Source organism: Zingiber officinale, chromosome 11B, assembly GCF_018446385.1.
Source record: "Zingiber officinale cultivar Zhangliang chromosome 11B, Zo_v1.1, whole genome shotgun sequence".
In the NCBI taxonomy this organism is placed as follows: domain Eukaryota; kingdom Viridiplantae; phylum Streptophyta; class Magnoliopsida; order Zingiberales; family Zingiberaceae; genus Zingiber; species Zingiber officinale.
In genome coordinates, this window is record NC_056007.1 from 87,459,287 (window position 1) to 87,483,944 (window position 24,658).

The 24,658-nt window shown below is 41.9% G+C and overlaps 2 protein-coding genes across 4 annotated transcripts; both read right to left on the minus strand.

Moving 5' to 3' along the window:
* Positions 1-5,649: 5,649 nt before the first annotated feature.
* On the minus strand, positions 5,650-7,166 carry LOC122033720 (PLASMODESMATA CALLOSE-BINDING PROTEIN 3-like). Of its 2 annotated transcripts, none has more exons than XM_042592874.1 (4): positions 6,913-7,166; positions 6,393-6,809; positions 6,267-6,297; positions 5,650-6,183 (listed from the first exon to the last, which is right to left on the minus strand). In XM_042592874.1, the coding sequence occupies exons 1-4, from the start codon at positions 6,962-6,964 to the stop codon at positions 5,982-5,984; spliced, it is 702 nt and encodes a 233-aa protein (XP_042448808.1). In that variant the 5' UTR covers positions 6,965-7,166; the 3' UTR covers positions 5,650-5,981. The 2 variants fall into 2 exon arrangements, with proteins under 2 accessions (XP_042448808.1, XP_042448807.1); XM_042592873.1 differs by having other exon boundaries at positions 5,650-6,186; positions 6,913-7,158.
* Positions 7,167-7,701: 535 nt separating this feature from the next.
* Positions 7,702-15,967, minus strand: LOC122033717 (auxin response factor 15-like). Of its 2 annotated transcripts, none has more exons than XM_042592869.1 (10): positions 14,535-15,967; positions 14,388-14,444; positions 14,118-14,306; positions 13,807-13,891; positions 13,338-13,428; positions 13,080-13,244; positions 11,231-11,350; positions 11,080-11,155; positions 9,147-9,309; positions 7,702-9,054 (listed from the first exon to the last, which is right to left on the minus strand). In XM_042592869.1, the coding sequence occupies exons 1-10, from the start codon at positions 14,844-14,846 to the stop codon at positions 8,120-8,122; spliced, it is 2,193 nt and encodes a 730-aa protein (XP_042448803.1). In that variant the 5' UTR covers positions 14,847-15,967; the 3' UTR covers positions 7,702-8,119. The 2 variants fall into 2 exon arrangements, with proteins under 2 accessions (XP_042448803.1, XP_042448804.1); XM_042592870.1 differs by having other exon boundaries at positions 14,118-14,291; positions 14,535-15,964.
* Between the last annotated feature and the right edge of the window lie 8,691 nt (positions 15,968-24,658).

Below are 24,658 nucleotides of genomic sequence, written 5' to 3' on the forward strand. Positions count from 1 at the left end.
CCGTTTCATGCCAAGTGTCCGGTCCTCCATGACCCGCTTGGACTTCCATTCACCAGAAGTCTGGTCAACCTTGACCCATCTGGATTTCCTTGTGCCAAGTATCTAGTCACTCCTTTAACCTACTTGAACTTCCTTCCACCAGATGTTAGGTCAACCTTGACCCACCTGGATTTTCACGTGGCTGACTTCATTCACCAAGTCTTTCCATCTTCCTAGTTTCACTCAATATGACTTTCCATCTGTTTGGCTTCACTCACCAGGACTTTCACCTAACTTCACTCATTAGGATTTTCACCTGACTTCACTCATTAGGATTTTCTCACTGCCCATAGTTGTTCGGACCTCTGGGCTCAACTCCCCACTTCTAATGGACCTGGCATCCAGCATAAACCTGATCAGCCCCATAGTCATTCGGACCTCTGGGCTCAACTTCCCACTTCTCATGAGAATGGCTCCCAGCGTAAAATCGATCGACCCTAAAGCCGGTCGAATCTCCGGGGCTCAACTCCTCCTTCTTATGCGCACAAGGGCGTATCCAGGGGGGCGGCATCAGCGGTCGCCCCCCCCCCCTCCCCCCCTGCAAGCGGTGGAACCCCTAGTATTATGGGGTTCCACCGGTGGAGATGGAGGATACCACCCCTTGTTTATCATGATCACCCCTCCATACTTGAATTTCTGGATCCGTCACTGCATGCGCATGACTCCCAGCGTAAACTCGATTGGACCCAGTGCCGGTCAGAGCTCAGCTCCCCCTTCTCATGGGTATAACTCCCATTATAAATCCGATCGGCCCTGGTACCAATCAGATCTCCTGAGCTCATCTCCTCACTTCTCATGGGCATGGCTACCAACGTAAACCCGCTCATCCCAAAGCTGATCGGACCTTCGGGGATCAGCTCCCCACTTCTCATGGGTATGACTTTCAACGTAAACTTGATCGGCCCTAGAGCCGATTGGATTTCCGAATCTCAGCTCTCCACTTCTCATGAGCATGACTCCCAGCAAAAAACCGACCAGCCCTAGAGTAGGTCGGATCTCCAAGGCTAAGCTCCCCCTTCTCATGGGCATGTCTCCCAACATAAACCCAATTGTCCCCAAAGTCGGTTGGGCCTCTGGGGCTCAGCTTCCCACTCCTTATGGGCATGACTTCTACCATAAACTCAATTGGCACCATAGCCAGTCGGATCTCCGGGGCTTGGCTCCCCATTTCTTATGGGCATGACTTCCAGTGTAAATCTGATTAACCCCAGAGTCGATCAGATCTTCAGGATTCAGCTCCCCTTCTCATAGGTGTGTCTCCCAGCATAAACCCGATCGTCCATAGAGTCAGTCAGACCTCAAGGGCCCAGCTCCCCACTTCTTATGGGTGTAGCTTTTAGCATAAACCCAATCGGCCCTTGAGCCAGTCCAATCTCTGGGCTTAGCTCCCCACTTCTCATAGGAATGACTTCCAACGTAAACCTGATCGATCCCAAAGCTAGTCAAATCTCTAGGGCTTGATTCCTCCTTCTCATGGGCATGATTCCTAGCGTAAACGTGATCGACCCTAGAGCTGGTTACATCTCTGGGGCTCAACCCCCACTTCTCATAGGCATGACTCCCGACATAAATTGATTGGCCCAGAGCTGTCAGATCTCTGGGATTCAACTCTTCAATTCTCATGGGCATGACTCCAAGCATAACCCTGATCAACCCTAAACCGGTCTGACCTATGGGGTTCAACTCCCCACTTCTCATGCACATGACTCCTAACATAAACCCAGTCGGCTCCAAGCCGATCAAACTCCATCTAAAAGACAACATTATCAGAAAATCATAACCATCTATCAGAGAATAACGACTATTCATCATAGAATATTTCATTACTCTAACATATACATGTAACAGAATCTTTCTCTATCTCGGGGAAGACTGCTATATATTCTCCACTAGCCGACATATTCTGACATCAGACAGTCTTTGACGTATCATTATTGTAGAGGTTATGAGAAACGGTATAAAAAGAGGTTCTCTTTATTAGCCCGGTACACGGACACACACACATCCAAACTACTGTTAAATTGTTCATCTTCTTCTCTATCTTTTGTTGGGACTACAATGTTAGGGTCGATTTGTAGCTAGAGGGAGGGGGTGAATAGCTCATCGCACTTGATTTGCTTGTTTCGGTGTTGTTAATTTGCAACGGAATAAACTTGAAACAAGACTCACAACGCTAACACAAGGATTTACTTGGTATCCACCTCAAGAAGAGGTGACTAATCCAAGCATCCACACATAACGCACTCTCCACTAAAAAAACACTCATTCTCGGTAACTACCGTAGTTGGAGAAATCTCGTACAACACTCACACAACAAGATACAACACACGCAAGAAGAAAATACAATAATATAAAGTAAAAACTTCTTCTTACTTGACCTTGTCGACGTAGATCACCTCTTAAACCTTGGAAGTGCAACAACACTTGTCCCCAAGAGTTTCCAAGAACTGGCGGGGAGTGTCGGAGAAGATCGTGTGCACTGGAAGAAGGCTCGAGTAAGGTACTAGCGAGAAGAAAGATGACCACGGTTTTATACACTGTGCCTCTAGGGCTCCCAATCGATTGCCACGTGAGATTCGCGTCATCCCAGCCATCCAAAGCTCGCTACCTACGCAACGGTCATATCTCAATCGATTAGTCAATCAATTGGGGAGGCTTGAATCGATCGGATGATCGATTTAGAGCATCTCTATGCTCTCGCTGGAAAAGGTCTAAATCGATCGTCTAATTGATTCAGTCTTCCTCGTGTCGCGCTAGAATTCCAACCCAATCGATTGACGATACCCTATTGATCAGTTAATCGATTGGGTTGCATTCTGTGCTCACGATAAACACTCTCAATCGATCAGTTGATTGATTGGGCTGCTGTTTATCGCAGCACTCTCCCAATCGATCGGCTGATTGATTGGCCTTTAGTTCAAACGATCGGTTGATCGATTGACCACCCTTGACTTGCTTAACTCAAGCCTAAGGGTTCCCAAATCCAACATTCGATCAACCGTGACCTGTTCGAACTCCTCGTGCCAAGTGATCGGTCAACCTTGACCCACTTGGACTTACCATCTCGTGCCAAGTGACCGGTCAACCTTGACCCACTTGGACTTACCATCTCGTGCCAAGTGTCTGGTCCTCCATGACCCAATTGGTCTTACTATTTCATGCCAAGTGTCCGGTCCTCCATGACCCGCTTGGACTTCCTTTCACCAGATGTCCGGTCACCCTTGACCCATCTGGATTTCCTTGTGCCAAGTATCTAGTCACTCTTTGACCTACTTGGACTTCCTTCCACTAGATGTTAGGTCAACCTTGACCCACCTGGATTTTCACGTGGTTGACTTCATTCACCAAGTCTTTCCATCTGCCTAGTTTCACTCATTAGGGCTTTCCATCTGTTTGGCTTCACTCACCAGGACTTTCACCTAACTTCACTCATTAGGATTTTCACCTGACTTCACTCATTAGGATTTTCTCACTGCTCAGCTTCACTCACCAAGGCTTTCACCTATTTCACTTCATTTACTAGGATTTTCACCTAGCTTCACTTATTAGGATTTTCACCTGACTTCACTCACCAGAATTTTTGCCACTACCCGGCTTCACTCATCAGGATTTTCATCACCAAGTGTCCAGTCAACACTGACCCACTTGGATTTTTACTTTTGCCAACCTTCCTATTGGACTTGCCTTTACCTAACTTCTAGTTAAGACTTTTCCAATCAAGTAACCAGTCAACCTTGACCTACTTGACTCTTCTTCACATCAAACTTGGTTAATCATTGATCAGAAGGGAATTGCACCAACAATCTCCCCAATCGGATTATTGCACCTATAATCTCCATATGTCAAATATCGAAACTCACACATCAAGACTCAAGCTTGAGCCAACTCAGGCTTAGTCAACTTGGTCAACCCTAACCAAGGGATATTGCACCAACATACAGTTCTGACTTGAGTGTCAGAGTGCCTACGCAAGGAACCCTCTCCCTAGTTCTCGTTCTAATGTTCCTGTTTGCTCTCTTTGTAGTGTGCATAGGTCCGCGACTTCTAACTCCAGATCCTTCCTCTATCAACATTCCTACCTTCTTACCAGCCGCTCGTCTACTCAACTTCCAGACGAGATCAAATTTGGCACCGTCTGTTGAGCGAAATATGGAAGTATTGGCTTATTTCAAATAGAAAGTGAGGGATAGGGAAGCGTAAATCATCCTAAAGATGATCTTTGAAGAAGGCAATGCAGCTCGGGGGATGATGGTGGGGACAGTCTTGAGGGCCAGGAATGAGAATGGACAAGTTTTTAGAGATCTTCGGAGCTAGAAGGACCATCTTAAGGTCGTAGTTATCAAAATCAAAACGAGTGGACATATACCAAGGGGTAAAGGTTTTTTTGGGTCATGGATAAACGAAGGAGAGATGCAAAGAGATAAAAAAAAAAATACTTACTTGAAAGATCCCGAGAAAGGGAGCATAGTCGGTAGAAGTCGTTGGAGAAAATAACTGAAGACAAGGCACAAATGGATTATTTCCTAAAATGCTTAGGGTTTTTGACATGAGCCCTGAGATATCTTTAAAGCTTAACCATCTAATAAAAAATGGCCTAATTGATTGCAGTCGTTAGATCGGAGGAGATGAATTACTATCTATTTGTATGAAAAAACGTACGTTAGCTGTTGCATTGGAGGAAGGGGGTTGGTGGAACACATGGTGGTTGACCTGAGATACGACCGACACCAGGATCGACACTCCCATCATAAACTCGATCGGTCCCATTGTCGGTCGTATCTCTGGGGTTGAGCTTCTCACTTCTCATAGGTATAGATCCCAGTGTAAACTCAATCGACCCAGAATTGATTGGACCTCCGAGGCTCAGCTCCTCACTTCTTATATGCATGACTCTTAGTGTAAACTTGATCTGTCCTAGAGTCGGTCAGATCTCTAGGGCTCGAATCCCCACTTCTCATGGGCATGCCTCCTAATATAAACCCGATTGACCCAGAGTTGGTCGGACCTCCGGGGCTCAGCTCCCCACTTCTCATGGCATGACTCTAAACATAAACCTGATCGACTTCAAGCTGATCAGACTCCATCTAGGAGATAATATTGTTAGAGAATTGAACCACCTGTTAGAGAATAACGGTTATTCACCAAAGAATATTCCACTACTTTGACATATACACACAACGGAACCTTCCTCTGCTTAGGAGAAGACTATTGTATATCCTCCACTATCCGACATATTTTAACATCAGATATTCTCTGACATCTCATTATTACAGAGATTATAAGAAGCGGTATAAAATGAGTTCATCTCCGTTGATCAGGTAAGCGCACTTACATGCGTCCATACTAATATTCTACTGTTCATCTTTTTCTCTATTTTTCTTCAGGACTACGGATCTGACTTAAGTGTCAGTGTGCTTACGCCAGGGACTCCCTTCTTGATTCTCACTTTCTTTATGATATGCGTAGATCCGCATTTCTAACTTCAGGTCCTTATCTATAAACATTTCTATTTTTTTTATCGGCTAGTCATCTATTCGACATCCGGATGAGATCAAATATGTATCTTTTAAATAAAGAAATAATACGTGTTTCTTAAAATGCAAGTGTTGGCAAAGAGCTGGAGTAAATGTGTCAAAAGCTACTAGAGTATGTATTTTAGACCGAATAAAACAAATTGTCCTAAAAGTTTTCCTGGCACTGCTGTAGGTTTCGAAGCAACATAATCTACAAGTTGATGGCTTTGCAAGGAATTGCTTCCCCATCTTTGCTGACTCTACAGAATAAGAATTTTCAAGTGCATTCATTCCCTTCAATTTGGGGTTTAATTCTCCTTAATTCTGCATCTTTTGCGTGGGAATCCGCATGGTGGTTGCTGCTCCAAGCAATCACCATCAACCTAATCAATTTGGACCTCACTGAAGACTTCTCTCTTGAACGCGCGTCTAGTTGCTGACAGATAAATCGCCGAGCAGCACCAGGAGACACACCAGGGATATCCAAAGTTGCACGCTGTTTAAGATCGAGGCGGAGTCACTTTCTTCCGTAGATGGAGGAACAGATGATCCATAAACGTCTGGTCCCGATGGAGAAGGATACGTCGAGGGAGAAGGATAAGTTGTGTTGACGACTGGCGACGGGCTCGTGCTGCTGTCAAGGGAAGTCAACTCCTTTTACAATTTAAAATGAACTCTTTAAGTAGCTCAATGGAGTTTACAATTGGGACGTACCTGGTCGACGGATAATGGCACGTCGAAGTACCTGCGAGATTGAAGTTTCAGACAGGGAACGCAATTGATGATAATATAGGTCTATAATTTGGCAGCTTATAATCAATCTTATGCACTACTACTCACTCGGATCCGCATTGACAATGCTAGCTGTTCCTCCAAAATCGCAACTGGTAGGAACCGGATTCCTCTGGTAGTAATCGTTGAACGCATAGGAAGCATGGTCATGCAGGGTATCAGGATCGAAGCAGCTCCCACCTTTCTGAATGGCTGAACAATCTGCCCCTCCATATCCACAGGCGTAGTCCAGAGCCACCTGCAGCGCCGTCTGCGACGCAGTTTGGCTTGCCACGCACCAGTTTTGCCCCGACGGAGTCATCATTGCCGGTGTCGAGAACGGGTTCGTGATCTGTGTTGGAGTGACCGGAGATGATATCGTCGGAAATGGATTGTAGACAGGGGTTGTCGTCGTAGTAGGATTGATCACTGGAACTGTGGTTATCGGTGTGACAACATCCATTTCTGTTTCTTTTGCAAGTAGTGCTGCAGAGTGAATTAGCATTATATGTATATTGTATGGGTTAAGAAGTAAAAAATTGTACAAATTAACTGAGAAAAGAAAGGGGAAATTGCTGAAACTGATCACCGGAGGAGCAGGAGAGAAATAATCCCAGTAGAATGATCACGCGCATCTTCATAATTATAACTCGGCTCGATCTCTTCTGCCTTTGGGAAGAGTGTTTAACAGGTGACTACTTAAGCTGTGAAAAAGGAATCATCTACCGTCCTTGATAAAAATATATAGCAGGACAGGATAGGAGCTTCCTTGGTGCATCAGTTTAAGGAGAATAAGAGGAAACTTAAGAGGGGAGAATGGGAATGTTGGACGAGCACGCAAGAGGTGGAGAAAAGGTTGGAGATCTGGGAATTAAAGCAACAGATGAATGAATGAATGAATACATCGACGATACAACTTAATCAAATACGCTCTAGAATCTAGATCATACTCAACATGAGCTAGCAAAATCTATTCTTGCCCGGCCTAGATAATGAGTCAAGCCAAATGGCAGGGGATGCTCAGCTTGAATACCTTGGACGACACGAATTTAAGGGTTCACGTAATTGATGTAAAGGCTGCCTAAACTTAAGCTTTATGCTTGTGAAGGAAGGGCACTTTTGCTGTTGCAAGGGACTGACTCTTGCACTTTAGAGATCTCTCTTTTTGGAGTCTAATATTTGGATTGGATATCATGTTTGTTTACTTTTGCAGTTTAAATTTCCTTCCTTGCTTCAGGTTGAGACAACGTATCAATGGCACTGAATGCTGACGCAAGTTTAAGATTGAATATATGGAAGCTCATGAAAGGATGAAGCATGAGTTTGTAAAGAGGAACATCACCACATGAATTACTCAGTATTAGTAAGCTAATAAAACTCAAACAAAAAAAAAATCAATTCAGCAACTCTCAAAGGTAGAAATTAATTTAACACACGGTATGATCATACACAAACATCAGAAGAAGAGGAAGTAGCTGAATAGGAATAAACAAGTAAATAGAAGAGTACTGAGAAGTGCGCATTCATAATGTGATAATAAGGATGCGACATAGCATCTGTTTATGTTGTCATAATTTGTAACACCTTTGAAATGATTCACAAGTTCATAACCATCCAACAAAAGATCATTTCCTCAGCATCACGGTTGTCACTTGAAGGATTGCATAAATATTTCAAGATTTCTTCATGGATAAATCTTCAGGACAAACAGATACGGCCGCCTTTTATGCATTATTGAAAGCATCACTAGCATTGGGAGATAAATGGCGTTCTTGTGCAAGTTACTAATTTCCATCCTAAAATGGAGCTGCACATAAAGCATACAGGGAACTTGCTTCAATGCAACTGCACCCAGCAGGCTTAGCAGGCATTGGGGAAGCTGAGAAGCCAACATCAAGATTCCCTGCGGTTGAACTTGGGGAGACCGGCAGAGGTTTCTCGAGTAAATTTCGTTCAGGAATCCTTTCGACCAAAGGAAATCCAAAAAGCCTACAGCCATTGTGGCTGGCATCCGGCTCCTTTTCTTTGTGCAACTTACCATCGATGACAGGATCATGGATTTTGACCAACTTGTACTGTGGATTGGCAAAATGATAACCCAGTGTCGGAGGCCAGAATCCGAAGGTTCCTTCTTTTTTACGCAATGCTTCTGCACCATCTGGCTTTGGAAAGAGCAGATTGCCACCGTGCCTGTCTTGACCAGGAATAGACCGATGTAGCGGAGACTTTGAACTTGCTTCTTGAAGCATTAGGACTGATGATGGAGAAGATGCCTGAATTAATGGCAAAGATGGTTGCACTATTGTACCATTCCCCACAGATGAGGAAGGTAAATTTTTCCCAGCATGAGATGTTTCAACACTATCGAGCAATCCATACACACCACTCCTAGCATGAGCATCTGAGTGAGCTCCAAGAAATGGTGGGATTTTCGACAAAACTTCTTGACCTTGCAAGACCGCTAGGAACCCAGCCGGTTCCCTAAAGCCTGTGCAGTTGAAGGAAAAATCAGAACCTCCATGTGGGATTCTGATCCTCCCTTCAGAAACAGATTCACTTGCTATGCATCCGTTTGCATCACTTGAATGACCCATAACTTCAGAATGTTTAATATTTCCGATATGAGCATCTAACCCAAAATCATTGGAAGTTTTGAGTCTCATCAATTCTTGACCTTGCAAGACCTTGTGGAAGTTTGCAAATTCCCTCAAATCCAGACACCCATTTCCATCTACAGGAAATTGGAGATGAAAATTTTAAACAACATAATAAATGTTTTCTTGTACTTTAGAACATAACTTCCGCAGAACAAGAAACACCTACTCAGAATTGGATAATCCATATTGACAGGGGGAAGACAAAGTTTCGCCTTCTTCAAACCTGTTGCCGACAGGGTACTGGAGCCTATAATAGAACCAGTTGATTCAATTTCCCATGGAGAAATTCGATTTTGTCTTTTAGTATCTACATCATCATCCCAGTTAACCTTCAAAGAGTAAACACATTTTCAATCAGAATTATAAACAATTGAATGAAATGAAGATGATCAATAAAGAGAAGGTGAACTTTCAACCATCTTTTTAAGTACTACAAATAAAATAGATATCCACAAATGCTTACAGAAGTACAGGATCATGCAAATCCAAATAAAGATGATAAGAATCTATAGATTGAAAAAAAAATGTAATATCAACAGGTGTCAAGTAATGATTCTCCCTAGGTCTAATCCAAGAAGCATTATGGGTCAGTTATTCAGTTGGTTGCCACCTTTCATTTTGTCAAACAAAATTCTGCCTCATGGTTGCCTATAAATTTCTCACTTTAGACTTTTTGAACTAGTGTAGATATGCATGAGAAAAATACATCCTCCTTTTGTTCTCACAAGCAAAACAGACTGCTTTATTATTTTTGCTAGCAAACAGTCAGCCCATATTGCATTTTCTACAGCGAGCCTACTGCATCTCCAATGCATGGTTGCTGGAGCAAGTTAGTAAAATTGTAATCACTCTATGACTCAGGCCGGAGGAATTTCTTTCTCTAGTAAAGTGTATGAAATTAAGGTTTGCCTGACCAAATTGGTATGTTGAAAAGCACACATAATTGACAAAGGTTACACTCATCTCTATGGTCTTGACTGAAACAGAAAACAGATTCTAATGATGATCTTGTGACACTTTGCGGTATATGCCACTGTCAAATTGATATCAACAGTGTGTTTCAAATAGGAGTTTACAAGAATTATACATGAGGAAAGCAACAACCAAATTTTGTTGTGGGAAGGATGCATTGGGGACTTGTAGAAATCTGTGGGGGAAGTGAGTCAACTGACAACATAATTTTAAGAACCAACCCACCACCTAGATCATGTTTTTGTAAATTCAATGATGCAATAACGGGGTTAAGGATTTGGTTAGTGGTCCGCGCTAATGACATAAATGTATAATTTGATTAGTTTATTGCATAATACTATGTATGTATTACTTCTAAAGTAATGAAGGTGCTCAACAAATAATAAATTATCTTGATTGTATTTTACCTTATTGTAAAATATTAAACTTTCACATAAGTTTACAAAGAAAAAAAACTACATATAATATCAAGTGTAGATGGCCATTTAGCACAAGGGAAACTGAGTTCTATAAAATTAGCGATCTGTGAATTTTTAATATTGTAAGTTGTAACACTAGATAAAGGAGGTAGGATTAAGTTAGTTTGAACCAATAGCTGCAAGATGTGACGATAGTGACAAAAGAAATTCATTTCATTTCTACAATCAACTAGGGAATTGTTGAGTATTAAATTTAACATTTGAAAATATAGATTATTAAAAGATATTTAGTTAAAAGCTATAGAAGTCTTACTGGGAGACTGCACATTTCAAAAGATTAAATTACAAATTACAAGGAAATGACTCATGTATGCTTATACATTAACACTCCTCCCCATGTGAGCAGGTGATTTGGAAACTAATCTGGTCTAGTGTAACTTGGATACTTTTTCCTGTAGACTCATTGAGAAGCTACAAGAAAGGCCTAAGTTCATGCTTTTTATGACCATGAGGAAGCTCATTGACATCCTTAACTAATTTCTTGCAATATGAGACCTTGCACAGTTGCACCCACATTTCATTGGGAACATATAAATTACTATACTCACAGTATAATTTACAAAAATACAAAATAATATAAATAGTTGAAATCAGAGTATGAGAGAACTTTCTACTATCAGAAGAAACATAAAATGTGCATGAGCATACCGACAGACATTTCCACTTTGAACCAGGCCATCTTTGAGGGTCAATGTCGCTGATTCCAGTTATCAGCCCTATAGGTCTGTAGAAGAAAAGGATAGATTTTCAAAACAATCAATTTATCATTCGACTATAATTGGAGAGTTGTGCATCAAACCTTCTTTCTGAGGCATCATCATTTTCATAAAGCATTTTAAAACTCATTCCTACACAAAGGGAACTATCCAAGCTTTTTATGAATTTCCAATATGGAATTACAAACTCCGACATGCATGCCCTGTGATATATAAATTTAACTTTAGAAACCTTGGTTCACTACCATTAGTATTTAACATTTTCAATATCAAAACAGAAAAAGAGAGTGTATTTGGAGACACAAAAATATGAATCAAAATGCAAATGCAAATGCAAACTGCATACACATAAATGAAGTTAGATGAGATAAAAACATTGGATGATTCTTAAAAGAAAAGTAAAAAAAAACAGTACTAGCTATGGGATTGAGATATCCTTTGTCATTTTGGTTATATAAATTACACATTTCTACCATCAAACAGTGATTAACAATGGTAATTATCTTTAAAACACATTCAAAAGTACCCTTGCCATAATACACAAACACTGGATGAATACTAATATAAGGATATAGGGAAAGAAGACAAATAGCTAGGAAAAGAAAGGATATAGGGAAAAAATAGATTTTGATTCCTTACAAGGAAAGAAAGAGGGAGGAAAATTTAAATTTATAAATTTGGTTATTTAAAAAATAATAATAATTTAACAACTTTAAAGAAAACTGAGCATTATTTTGACAAAATTTTCAAGACAAAATGATGCACCTATTGCTTTTCCCCAAACCATGTTGAAGCAATGCGTACACATTGGGGAAACATTTTCACTAGTGTTTCCTTTAGTCTCACTTAAAAAGGTGTCAGAGGGTCGTATGTATGCACAGATCCAATAGGCCCATTTTATTTCCATGTCGTGTCCAGTTCAACGATATAGACAAAACGGGCAAGCACAACCTCTTTGTCCATCTATCTCCGCTTCGGCCCAAGCCCAAGCGCAACAACTTTCTTCCTTCTCACTTAGTGGTGTCAATGAGTCAAGTCTACGCACGAGTCCGATGGACTTGTTCTATTTCCATGTCATCTCTAGAGTGGCACAAGAAAAGGCATGTCATGTCACTCACCACCTCTTTGTCCATTTAACCCCATTCGGATCAAGCCCAAGCCCAAGCCCATTCACCTTGGACCCATGCTACCTGAGTCTACCCCTATAGGCCCAGTTTAGTTAAAAAAAATAAAAACTCTTCTAGAAAAATGAAATTTAGAAGAAGACAAATCTAAAACATAATATTAGAATTTTATTATAATATTTAATATTTATAATAATTAATATAAATTTATAACTAAAGAAGCAAATATGACTTCAAGCCGGTTCGAGCCCGTGGATCAGGATCAATTGGTATGTGGTTGGCAATAGCATAGCATAGGTCATTTGCATCATGCCAAACACAACCTAGGTCAGGTAGTTATATTGGATGTTGTCGTAAGCATCATTTGTCATGTCCCACTCAATAAGAAAAAATGTAGTAGATAAGGCTAAACAATGATCCAAATTACTCAAAATCAACTTAATGATAGTAGACTAATCTAAATGTTATAAAATATCTCAATCAATGTGGGACTGAATTGAAATGCTACAAAAGTAACCAAGCTTTAGAAAAAACAAAAATATTAATACTAGATCATAGCTCTATTCAGCAATCACAACACAAACCAACATGGCATGAGTGGCTTTTAATTGTATAATTTAAAGTACAATGCTTCAGTGCATGAATATTTCATGTTATATTTGCACCTCACTCCAACCTATGAAATTATATGCATATGCACGTTTCTTGTGTATCACATTTTCATGGTAAAAAGCTTTTAGCATGTCCTGTTGTTCATGCATGAGTAAAAAATTGCAGAAAATATAATTCCACTGTCAACCTAAGTTACCTTGGGTTATAATTTATATGAAAAACTTTTTTCATAGATACAGCACTAGCAACAGCAGCCAATGTAGCTAATGCAGCATCATAATTTTGTTGCTCTGGAACTGGAATACTGCCTTTGGACTGAGCTGCTCTCCTAACACCCAATCTGAGCACACCATCATCACCTCTATAAGCATTAAAAGGAAAAAAAGAAAATTCAGTTCTATAAAGTAGGATCGGGTACATGTTCATAAAATTGCAATATTCTGATAATAACTACCGAAGGAAGAGGACTGCATCCCCTGAAATGAGCTTCTTCCTATTGACAAAAGCACTCCATCCAGTTGTAAGAAGGTGTCTACGTGGTTGGCCTAAATTTTAAATATGTGAAGCAACCTTCAGCATGTCATATAATGTCGAAGTTAAAACTTGATGACTCACTAAAAAATCTAAAATCAAATACCTGATGTGTTACTGATATTACAATTAATGCAAACTAATTCTTAAGATAAAGGTGCACTGAATACTTCTAGGGAGTGCTAGCTTTTAGAGGCACATTTTTTAAATTTGTCTTTATGGATTTAGAGGCATTTTTATTTTTATAGGCTTTAGAGACAAATAAGCATGTCTTTCTTTCTTTTATTATTACTTTTTTTTTGGGGAATAGTATGTCTCAAACAAGTAGGATTTAGGGATAAATAAGTATGTCATTAAATATTACTTATGGTGTAGTGAATTGGCCATGATACCTCTGTAGATATGGCGAAACCGCCACTCTGTTCCATGCAAATCTTTGGCAGTAAGCTCCTGCGAAGGTCGCTGCTGATTGTAGTCCTATTTTGAAGAGTAGGGGCAGCAAAGTCATAAGGTTGATGTAATAGTTTTTCATATCAACAGGTAGACACAGCAGAAAGCACTATATTAGAAAGTTAGGACTCTAAATAAAGACATTCAACCGAGAAACCAAAAAGAGATCAAATTCAATATGTCTAATTACAGTGGAGGATGGAAGCAAACACCAAGAAACTAAAAATGGAATAAATTCAAGATGTCTAATTACCAGCGGAGGAAAACAGTCCTCAGCGGCTCGACGAGGGACAGAGAATCCACCATGGGTACTGGTGTCAGAGGCAGTCAGTGTCTTGCAGAACATATGGGGTTTGGATGACCTGCTCACGGATTCAGTATCCTCTTCTCCTTCATTCCCGCCCTTGTTCACTCCTCCTTTCAATTCCTGAGACGAAATTGGCTAACCAACATCGAAACTGAAAGCAAAACGATGATGCTACACTTACAAAAACAGTGTCCAAACAGGCATGAGGAGACTAACCTCGCTTTCGGGGACAAGAGAGAGCCGGGCGTAAACTTCGTCTGTACCCGCATCAGCCTGCGCACAAGGTATAGAGGTATAGTGCAACCCAAAAAAAAACTCATCTTTTAAACCCTAGAACAGAAAGCAGAGGGCTGTAGGGCAAACATGGAGATTAACATCGACCACACGGCAGAACACATGAGGCGGCACATCGAAGCGGCAGGCTCCTCGTCTCCCACCGTCGCAATCAGCGCTACTGAACCCCAGGTGCTCCAGATGTCCCTGTGGCAAGTACATCACCAAGCTCCCCCTTTTAGGCAGCCATATCCGAGGCCCCGCGCACGCGTGCCAGAGCTCAAGGCACACCGACACCGCCTGAAGCCCGTCCGGCGCAACCACAGTCGAAGCACCCAGCCCGGTCGAGTGCTCAGGCTCCTCTTCCTCCTCCTCCTCTATAGTATTCAGATCGATGCCCATGCTGAGTGAAACAAAAAGCGAGAACCAAACTGTGCAAACGAGGGACAGTGGAAGGTAAAAGGACCCGAGTGCGATGCGGATTACGGAGGGAGCAGCGAGGACATAGGAATGATGTAGAGACGCATGATGGGGGTGGATGAAAGGCTCGTGCGTGGTGTACCTAAGGCTTGAAGAAGACGAGCGTTGAAGTCGATAGACGAACAGGCGCAGCAGCACAGAGCAAACGAACAGCAAGCCGCAGAAGTAGCAGATAGCATAAATGCTAAAAGACCAAAAACTTTAGCTTTTCTTTCTCACACTTTCCTCCTACTCCCCCTCTTCCTCGGGGCTCCCTAAACATACATACATAAGCTTTGCCAAAAGGAAACGAGTCAAAAGCGACTCCCCCAACCATGCCCCCACCGTACTCCCCCCGTAACTCTCTCTCTCCTCTCGCCATCTTTAATCCATCTTCTCCCGGTGTAGGACTGCTTCCTGTTTGCGCTGCGTTAACGGCTGGATGCCGCTGCCCCTGTACACTGGCTCCGAGCCAATGCCTGAATCAGATGGGAAACAGTGAGTGTGAGCGAAGAGGGCGGAGGGCTCCCATCAGGAGGTCTTCCCTTTCTCCTCGCTTTTATCGGTGGAACTGTGCTGATATTGCAGGCAGCTGCGGCAGAGGGGGGTCAGGCCAGAGATTGGGATGGCAGCAGCAGCAGCGCTGCCGGGGGGCGCTTTTATTCGGCTTCACTGCCCTGTTCTGCTCCGCTGCCGCGAGAGCGACCTCTTATGCATTTACTCATCTCATTTTTCGCATTAAAAGTTTCTCCTTTCCCCTCTCTCTCTCTATGCTACATCAGGCGACAAGACGTAGGAGCCCTTCTGCTTTCCCCGGGTGCTGTGTGCATTATTATTTTGCTCGACGCCCGCCTCCATCCGCCCACCCTCTGCTTTACAGTGCACAGCAAAACTCGTAGAGTTCTCTCTCGTTGGCCCCTCTCCTCACAGAATTGTTTGGACGTGGATGAATCACGTCTCTCGCACTCACTCACCCTCTGCTGCTGTCCTGCTCCTGCGCTGCTGCTACTGGGCGAGAGGGACCAGCTCAGGCTCAGCTGTGGATCTGCCTGTGCGAGGATAAGACTACTGCTCTAATTGGTCGGCATGGTTGGGATTTTAACACGCTGGGCCGCCCCCATGTGGCGTGCGACCTCCTCGTCGAGACAACCACGGAAAAAAAAAAGGGATTTTGGAAGAAAAGCCCATCGCAAAAGCAGCTTCCAAGTGGAAAACTTTACATCGCTTGACGCATGATTCCTCCTTGCAGTGGTTAGAGCCAAGCCACCGCTGCGCGCTGCTGTCTGCATCTACCACGCTGCTGTCGATAAGGTTAACAGATCGTGTACTGAAAATTCTCCAACTTTAACAATTATGCTGATCATGGAATTACTGAAAATAATAATAAAAAAAAAACTAATCAAATATGCTCTAAGGCCTGAGCTCAGAAATAACTTCTTTGGCAAGATTTCAGGTACATTAAATTATTCCTCCAAGTAACTACAGTCGTGCTGGTCCCCGAGCACAGAGGCTCACGTGGTGGGGCAGCCAGCGGAGGCCTATGGAGGGTGGGGAACCAGAAATTTAAGTACATCGCTCTCAACCTCTCGGACCACACTAATCAGTGCAGTGCAGGCGCGCAGTGTGCTCCTCCTCCATACAAAGCTATACGTATTGCTTTTGTAACGTTAAGGTTGGTGGCATCCCACGGCACGAAGCAAAGGACCCCCCGGATAAACCGGTGTGCGCTGGCTTTTCTGACACAAAAGCCCTTTGCTAAATTTTACATCAAAATCATCTGTAGCTCATATGCTAATTAAAGATGATACCAGATCGATTGCGATTTCAATCTTTAATCGGGGTTAATGGATAATCGATCATTGGGTCAGATTCGGACCTGACACGTTGTCAGGTCTAAGCCCGCCCCAATGGATGAGCTCTGGGGCGTGGCACAATGATTTGGTGATCTATAAGAACCACACTCGCACGCCTATGTAGGCCCACACAACACGGTCTACGTCCGGTCGCTATCAGCAAGTTGCTATTTTAACCTTTTCGAAATCAGCTCCATCTACGTTCGACGCTAAATTCTTTTTTCACCCTGGGGTTGCTTGGACAATCTATTTGCACAGGAGGAAATAATAATTTTTTTATTTATTTTTATTTGCTCGCAACAGATTGATTTTTTTACGGAATGAAAATTGAAATATAAGTTGCCGTGGCATGAAGAGAGTACAGATAGGTGGCAAGGGATGGGAGGGAGCGGAATTGTCATCCCATCCTTATTTTCATTTCCATCCCTTAATTATATTTTCGTTTTTATCCTCACCCAATCCTTGATTCTAGAAAAAAATAAAATTCAACTACTTTTATAAATATATTAATACCAAAATCCAATGATATATACTAATATTAATTAAATTATATATAATAACTATAATAATTCATTATCTAATAAATATAAAATATTAAAAAATCATCATCATCATCATTATTGATGCAGAATGATAGAAATAGCATACTCATATCTGTCCTAATTTAATTGTGAGGATTTGAATAATCTCCAAACCTAAATCTATAATAGAAATTTTAGATATTTTCAGGGAACTCCAAATCCTGGTTCGTTTGGGTTCGACTCGAATGAGACTTGTTAAACCGGAGAAAGAGAGAGGTAATCCCGTGAAGAGGCAAGAGAATGACAAATGAGAGCAGTGTGTCTGTTAATAATGAGTCTCAACAACACGTCTTTTAACAGGACATGCCTCTTTTGCTTTCTCTCTTGGAAAAAAAATTATTGGAAAAAAAAATTAATGCGTGGAAAACAATTAATGATTATGTTAATCTCAAATATCTTTTACAGTCTATTTTTAGATTACGATTTATAATGAATTGTAAAGGTATTAAAGAGGGGAAAACAATTTTCCCTCCGAATATGTGTCTGTCCTGTTGTAGCAAAAACAGAACAATTCTCTAAGTGCGTGGAACAGAGACTTTGTAATCGTATCTCTCCATTATTTGTTAGTGTAATCTATGTTTCTTACTTTTTTTTCTGATGATGTTAGCTCTTAATATATTAATCAATTTTTTTAAATAGATAAGGATCGTGATCGGATAAAATCACAATGCTATCACGTAGACACTCTTTTTCTCACATAAGCACTCTTTTAAAACATAAGTACCCCTTATCTTAAAAAATACCTTTGCATTCAATATTACTTTAAAAATTAGTCAGTAGCTCCTACAACATGTAAAAGTTAACTAATGGGTATTACATGTTATAAAAGTTATGTGCTAGTTTTTACATATTTAATCATGATTAAATTATCTTTATTTAAAATATAATAAGTGTCATGAAATTTCATTTAGTTCACTCATTAGAATGTTATTTAACTAGGTTATCATTCAAAGAATTAAAATAATATAAAATCATCATTGAAGAAACTAACTACTAGCTTCTATAATGGTAAAAACTATAACAAGTAGCAACTAGCAACTAGCAACCTAACTATTACACGTTGGTGTAGAAATTAACATCTAATTTCTATAATTATAGAAGCTAACAATCTAATTTTTACATGATCAAATGATCAAATAATTAGATAATGTATTATAGGGACCAGCGACTAGTTTCTATACATTGTAGAAATTAGATGTTGTTCCTGTCGGGAATTTGAGAAGACGGGTTGTCAGAATGACGTGTCTGGATTGTTGATTACGTCTCCATGACCTGGATGGTGAGCTATCTTCTACGTTGACAAAGTTATAGGAAAACTTCCAGTCAACAGTACCTGCAGCCAGCGACCGAGTTGCCCCGGTCCCTGGTACCCCGGTGCTCAAGGCGGGTCCCGTGAATATATAAGCAGTCGAATAACAATAGAACAATAAAATAAATACAAGATGAGTATAATGATGTACCCTGGCCCCAGGTGCGCCCTCGGATGGATCAGTGAGTTGGTTGCGCTGCTGATCGAGTCGTCACGACCCTGAAGGATAGATGAATGTGTCAGTTGCGGAGCTAAATCTGCCCGCCGGGAGCCGAGTGTAACTTGAATCCGGCAAACAACAGGCCGACCAAGAGATATTAGCGGCAAGCCGACCAAGAGATGTTGTAGGCACACAGGCCGGGATATAATATCGGCACGCAGGTCGAACACACCACAACGGCTCGTAGGCCGAAAAACAACGGTGGCTCGCAAGCCAGCCCAGTACAAAATCGGAGGATGACAACAGCTGTGAAATTAGTGGTGGTCGTGGATCGGCTAGTGACTGTCGCTGTAAGTGGCATCGGGGGTGGCAGCGGCCACTAGAAGTGGCCGCGGTGACTGCTGGACTCGGCAGCGGCAGAGGCTACTGGAAGCAGCAGAGGTGACTGCTGGACTCGGCGGCAAAGGCCGCTGGACGCGGCGGTGATGGTCGCTAGACTCGGCGCCGACAAAGGCTGCTAGACGCGGCAGAGGTGGCCGCTGGACTCGGCGGCAAAGGACGCTGAACGCGGCGGTGGTGGCCGCTGGACTCGGCGACGATAAAGGCTGTTGGACGCAACGGTGGTGGCCGTTAGACGCGACATAGGTGGTCGTTGGACTCAGCGACAAAGGCCGCTGGACGCGGCGGCGGTGGTCGCTGGACTCGGCAGCGGCAAAGGTCGCTGCACGCGGCGGCGATGGCCGCTGGAGGGAGAAGGTGAGCGGCGATCGATCTGTTCGAGGGTGGCGTTGCGAGGAAGAGGACAGAGAGGAGAAGAGGTAGCGGCCGACGTCGGCGTCGGCGAGGAGCGTGGGAAGGAGGAAGAAAGGCATCCTTGTTCCTGTTGGCGGTGGTCCCCTTCCCACACGAACCTGCCCCCACTTGAAATCAAAACCTAATTGATCTCAAATGTCTAAAATACCCTTCCCTCTTATCTCATCGTCGTATCACAAACTTCCCCTTCAAGTCTAGTCGAAGGAGGTGCAAGTCCGACTGACTAGACCAAGCCTGATGTAAAACATAATCAGATCACTAGGCTCGTCTTACCTTTAAAGATGTACTGATGTGCGGGGCAGGAAATCGAGCGATATCGAGCAGACTGTTGAGCAATGCTACACAGGGTGATTGGGCGATTAAATGAAAAACAAGTGTCAACTGAGCGAAAAAAAACAATGTCGAGCCAAGCAAGGGATCGGGCGAATGTCGAGTGGGACCGAGTGATATCGAGCAGACTGTCGAGCAATACTAAGCAGAGCGATCGGGCGCGATCGAGCAAACAGTCAAGTAATATTGATCAAGTGGCTGTGAAGATGCCAAGCGAGCGACCGAAAGAGTGTCATCCAGGCAACAGAGATAATGTTGTTCGAGTAGAAAGACGGGTGATCGAGCTGAGAAGATACCAATCAGGCAACCGAAAAATACGAACTGAGTAACCGAGAGAGCATCGCGCGCGAGATGGTAGTGATGCCGAGCGAACTACGAGAAATAATACCAAGTCGACAACCGGACCGATACCGAGCAAGCGGCAAAACGTTAAGTGAGTGACATGTAAAATGATAGCCGACCGAGCGACACATGGGATGCTGAGCAAATTGAGCGGATGAGGGATGCCAAGCGCACGATGCCAGATCGAAGGCGATGTCAATCGGGTGAATCGGGGTGAATGGATAGGCGATCATTGGGTCAGATTCGGACCTGACACGTTGTCAGGTCCAAGCCCACCCCAATGGATGAGCTCTGGGGCGTGGCACAATGATTTGGTGATCTACAAGAACGACACTCGCACGCTTATGTAGGTCCACACAACACGGTCTACGTCCGGTCGCTATCAGCAAGTTGCTATTTTAACCTTTTCGAAATCTGCTCCATCTACGTTCGACGCTAAATTCTTTTTTTCACCCTGGGGTTGCTTGGACAGTCTATTTGCACAGGAGGAAATAATAATTTTTTTATTTATTTTTATTTGCTCGCAACAGATTGATTTTTTTACGGAAAGAAAATTGAAATATAAGTGGCCGTGGCATGAAGAGAGTACGGATAGGTGGCAATGGGATGGGAGGGAGCGGAATTGTCATCCCATCCTTATTTTCATTTCCATCCCTTAATTATGTTTTTTTTTATCCTCACCCAATCCTTGATTCTAGAAAAAAAAATTCAACTACTTTCATAAATATATTAATACCAAAAACGAATGATATATAATAATATTAATTAAATTATATATAATAACTTTAATAATTCATTATCTAATAAATATAAAATATCAAAAAACCATCATCATCATCAAGATTGATGTACTCATATCTGTCCTAATTTAATTGTGAGGATTTGAATAATCTCCAAACTTAAATCTATAATAGAAATTTTAGATATTTTCAGGGAACTCCAAATCCTGGTTCGTTTGGGTTCGACTCGAATGAGACTTCTTAAACCGGAGAAAGAGAGAGGTAATCCCGTGAAGAGGCAAGAGAATGACAAATGAGAACAGTGTGTCTGTTAATAATGAGTCACAACAAGTCGACAACACCATTCCTCTTTTGCTTTCTCTCCTGCTGTTTTGTAGAGGCTGAAAAAAAAATTTATTGAAAAAATAGATTAATGATTATGCTAATCTCAAATATCTTTGACGGTCTATTTTTAGATTACGATTTATAATCAATTGTAAAGGTATTAAAGAGGGGAAATCAATTTTCCCTATGAATATGTGTCCGTCCTGTTGTAGTGGGAAAAGAAAAATAATTTTGTAAGTGCATGGAACAGGAAATTTGTAATTGCATCATGTCTGAAAATGTAGAGCTGGAAAATTGAGATGTGACAATTTTATTGATCGGACGGGGGCTTTACACTGTTCTGTAAAATAAACAATGTCTGTATCGGATCAGGAAAGGGATCTCAATGTTGGCACTTTGATATTCAAATTAGTTATCAGAATGTGGAGAAAAGTGGAGTAACAGTAGAACTCTAGAATAATATATATTTCCGTCGATGATGAATTCTCTTTATATAGAGTCATGGTGGATAATATGTACGTTTCTCGAGATATGAGCGTGGTCTTCCATGTTCCCATGAAAGGGTCTTATCAGGAAAGTACCTCTAACACCATATTTTAACAGGACATGTATATCTTTGACGCAACAGTAGAAACTTCTACGTACGATCAGACTATCAATCATGCCTTGTGTCAGCGGCACTATCTCCTAAAAAAATGTCGAGAGATATTACAGTGATCCCGTTACTTGGCCGAGCGGGGTAGCTGCCCGACCGGGACTCCACTCCGTCTATGGTCAGGTCCCACTGTTAGGCCGAGCGGAGTAACCGCTCGGCCAGGACTCCTCCGCTTTGTCGACCTCTCCCATTTAGATCAGTTACACGGTCTCCCTAGACATCTTACTTCTCTGTATTGAGCGTCAACTATCTTGTGTATCGTCCCATGTCGGAATGGGAGTCAGCTCAGACCCATCTCTTGCTGGTCAGGACCGAACCGCTCGATTCATCATTGTAATTATCTTCTATTTGACCATTTTATATTCGGATATTGATCATTTTAATTTTGACCTCCACCCTAATAGTTGACCTATAGGCATCTCTCTGACTCTCCATCACTGTATCACTCTCCATTATTTGTTACTATAATTTATGTTTCTTACTTAATATAATAATCAATTTGTTTAAATAGATAAGGATAATGATCGGGTAAAAATCACAAATCACCAAATTAATAGAAATACCGTGTTGGCACTCTTTTTCTCACATAAGTACCCCTTATCTTAAAAATACCATTGCATTCAATACTACTTTAAAATTAGCTACTAGCTTTTTTTAAAAGCTAACTAATGGATATTACATGTTATAAAAATTACATGCTAATTTTTACGTATTTAATCATGATTAAATTATATTTATTTAAAAGATCATAATAATTATCATGAAATCTCATCATTTAATGTACTCATTAGAATGTTGTTTAATTAGATTATTATTTAGAAAATTAAAATAATATAAAATCATCATTATAGAAACTAACTACTAACTTCTACAATTATAAAAGTTATAACATATAGTAACTAGCAGTCTAACTATTACACATTATAGAAGTTAATATCTAATTTCTATAATTATGGAAGCTAACAATCTAGTTTTTAGATGGTCGAATAATTAGATAATGTATTGTAAAGACTAGTGACTAGTTAATTATAAAAACGAGTTGCTAACTTCTAATAACTGAATTATCAAATAATTAAAATTATTTTAGATATATCATTCTAAAAGGATACATACGGACGTTCATTTAACTTTAATAAAAAATAGACATAAATTACAGATGCTCATTGATTCATTCAAGTTGGTATCTACCTTCGTAGTTACTCTAACAAATTTTAAAGTAAATTTCTAACCTAAGTAAAATATCTCAAAATAAACTGAATCCGTCTATGTCAATCTAAGAAGCCATCATGCTTCTCTACTAGTACTCTTAGGGAGAAGAGCATTTACTCTTCAGGTTCTATCCTAAGCTCTTCCCTGAGGATCATGACTTTTCCTTTCCTAGAGTTCCTAGGCGGGGAACTCTTGGCCATGGCAACTTGTGGTTGCTCTTTCTTTTAATTGTAGCACCCAGGGTCCCGCTGATAAAAATCAAGACCGGTTTCCCTGTAGAAGGCCGGGGGAAACTCCTCGAGCTACTTTCTTTTAGATCCTCGATCGGAAATATTTGTTGGATCTTTGGAAACTTCAGGCATCTTGTGCGGTCGAGAAACGGTGGTTTGTTCTGCTGAAGCTGCACACCTTTTGGCTTCTTTGAATAGCTCGTATTCTCCGGCGGTCATGGTCACGTTGATTTTGCCAGTCTCGTCCATCTTCACGTTCCAGAACAGGTAATGTGTTCCCACAGACGGCGCCAAATTGATCGCGTCCGGAATCTGAGCCAGATGGAGAGGTCGGCTGCGCTGTTGTTAGCGTTGATGGAAGGCGATGGAGACTTCCTACGAGTACAGTACTTCACGAGTGGGTTCCTCGGGCTGCTGACGAGGGGCGGTGACTAGGATGACGAAGCGATAGTTCCCTGCGTACACTCAGACGAACCCCCTCCGCGTTAGGGACCAAGAAACAGGGGCAAAGTCCCCGGAGCAGGTCCTCCGACGCTCAAGTCAGGTATTTTCCCTAAAAGAGCGGTAAAAATGCAGAAAGTAGAAGACAGATGCGAAAAAGTGAGTGTGTGTACCTGCACTAGGGAGAGGACGCCCCTTTTTATATGACCATGTGTACTTAGGGCTTCTAGCAAGTGTCAATGAATGTCGGGTGTCAGACCATGTCTGGCGATTGGTGACACTTGATATCCTCTTATAAATCGGAGGAAGGTTCTGTTACCAGCTGGTCACAGACCGTTGGAATATACCCTGACACACAACAGATATTTTTTGATAGGTGGTTACGATTCTCGAACTCTATTGTCGTTTTCGTTGACCGGGCATAAACAAGAGAATTCCTGACAACCAGCACTCGACGATTCTGACCGGGGTGCATCTGAGTAGTCCGTTATATCCCGACCAGACACATCATGTTCTTATATATAAGTTTGCTATGAGAAAACCCGACCGGTAGAGATGGTTCTTTCTCCTTCTTCCTTGTTCATTGTGCTACTAGTCTGACTTCTCGACCTGAGCATCCCGACCGGTCAACCTGTCTAAATTATCGACCTGGGCTTCTCGCCCGAGTAACCTGTTTGAATTACCGACCTGGGCCTCTCGCCCGAGTAACCTGTCTGAATTCCATACCTGGGCATCACGACCTAACATCCTTTCTGAACTCCTGACTTG

Bases quoted from the DNA above. Each gene is read 5' to 3' on its own strand.
- LOC122033720 (XM_042592873.1), bottom strand. From the start codon at position 6,964: ATGAAGATGCGCGTGATCATTCTACTGGGATTATTTCTCTCCTGCTCC. The intron at 6,810-6,912 runs GTGATCAGTTTC...TTCACTCTGCAG, and splicing joins ATTTCTCTCCTGCTCCTCCG to CACTACTTGCAAAAGAAACA. The intron at 6,298-6,392 runs GTGAGTAGTAGT...TCAATCTCGCAG, and splicing joins CATTGTCAATGCGGATCCGA to GTACTTCGACGTGCCATTAT.
- LOC122033717 (XM_042592869.1), bottom strand. From the start codon at position 14,846: ATGGGCATCGATCTGAATACTATAGAGGAGGAGGAGGAAGAGGAGCCT. The intron at 13,245-13,337 runs GTAGTTATTATC...TAATGCTTATAG, and splicing joins GATGCAGTCCTCTTCCTTCG to AGGTGATGATGGTGTGCTCA. The intron at 9,055-9,146 runs GTAGGTGTTTCT...AATTTCCTGTAG, and splicing joins TATGGATTATCCAATTCTGA to ATGGAAATGGGTGTCTGGAT.